This window comes from Nestor notabilis, unplaced genomic scaffold (assembly GCF_000696875.1).
Source record: "Nestor notabilis isolate BGI_N333 unplaced genomic scaffold, ASM69687v1 scaffold36046, whole genome shotgun sequence".
NCBI classification, from domain to species: Eukaryota; Metazoa; Chordata; class Aves; order Psittaciformes; family Psittacidae; genus Nestor; species Nestor notabilis.
The window spans coordinates 15,393-16,574 of NW_009933031.1; the positions used below are offsets into that span (position 1 = coordinate 15,393).

A 1,182-nucleotide genomic window follows, 5' to 3' on the forward strand; every position below is an offset into this window, starting at 1 on the left:
TGTCTCTTGTTGTGTTTCCATCAGGGAGGAGGCTGCCGGTTCCTGCGCTATAATTGCTCCATTCGAGCTCCACGGAAGGGGTGGACCCTTATGCATCCAGGACGCCTGACCCACTACCACGAAGGTCTTCCAACCACCAAAGGAACGCGTTATATTGCAGTGTCCTTTCTTGACCCCTAGAGCCATGCCTCACAGGAAGGACCTTTCCCTGGCCCTGCTCACTGCTGACTTTGAGTGGAATCAGGGAATGCTGCTGAAAGTTTCTAAGGCATTGATCAAAGCTATTTGGATATTGATTTTTAATGATATTTTAAGACTCCACTACTGGAAGATCTCCCTCTCTGATACTGCAGGTGATATCTAGGAATATTGCTGTAGAATTCGGAAGGAGATATTGTGCCTTCATTTTTGATTCTGCTCCTCATCTGCTCTTTCTTGGAAGTGCAATTTACTTGAACCTTCAGCGATTGGTTGGCTTTACAAAAGTGCTTTCTTGGACTTGAAATCCAGCTTCTTGGAGGCAAGTCACAAGCTCTTTCTCCAGATAGCTGGAAGCTCGTTTTCATCCATGTATCCACATACACAGGACTGGACATTAGACAATAATTCCTGGATACTATTCCAAATATAAGCCAATCAGGGAGCAGACTCCAGGAGTCATAACAGATGTCGTACCAGATGAAACTCGGTAGTAAGAGCCTGGAGATCATCTGATTCCTTACCTCTGCAGTCCTTGGGACCATATCACTAAGTTCAGAGCAGTGGCAATGGCAATATAGGTGCTTCTGGTTAGCTAAAGGAAGGTCCAGTAATGATGCTTTACCTCTGGGATTAGACTGAAGAGGTAAAAGATTGCCTCCCTATCTTGTGTTATACCCAGACAGAATCAGTCCCTGTTGTGCAGATAAAATCTGAGGAAGGGAAGGCTGAGAACAACTAGATTAGCAGGAGGACTTCACTGTATCTGTTCTATCCCATTTTAAGATTGTCAAAAGCTCTCATCGATCTCTGGATAACAACCTAGAGATCCCAGTGGTCTTTGGTGGCCTCATTCCAGTTCTCAGATATTGTTTTGATTATTTTATTTGCATCTAATTTGAATGGGCCATCAAAGAGCTGTTTTCTAGTACTTGGGGGGTGTCATTATCAATTATTTGGGATTGTAAACCAAAACACTCCACT

At 43.9% G+C, this 1,182-nt stretch overlaps 1 protein-coding gene across 1 annotated transcript in view; it reads left to right on the forward strand.

Annotated features, from left to right (window-relative positions):
* The window catches only part of PLOD1 (procollagen-lysine, 2-oxoglutarate 5-dioxygenase 1), a gene marked incomplete at its 5' end in the record, with an annotated part of 12,015 nt that extends 11,191 nt beyond the window's left edge, over positions 1 to 824 (forward strand). Inside the window, one exon of the mRNA XM_010016665.1 lies at positions 25 to 824. Within this exon, the coding sequence (XP_010014967.1) occupies positions 25 to 180 (156 nt within the window). The remainder of the gene's footprint in view (positions 1 to 24) is intronic.
* Positions 825 to 1,182: the final 358 nt, after the last annotated feature.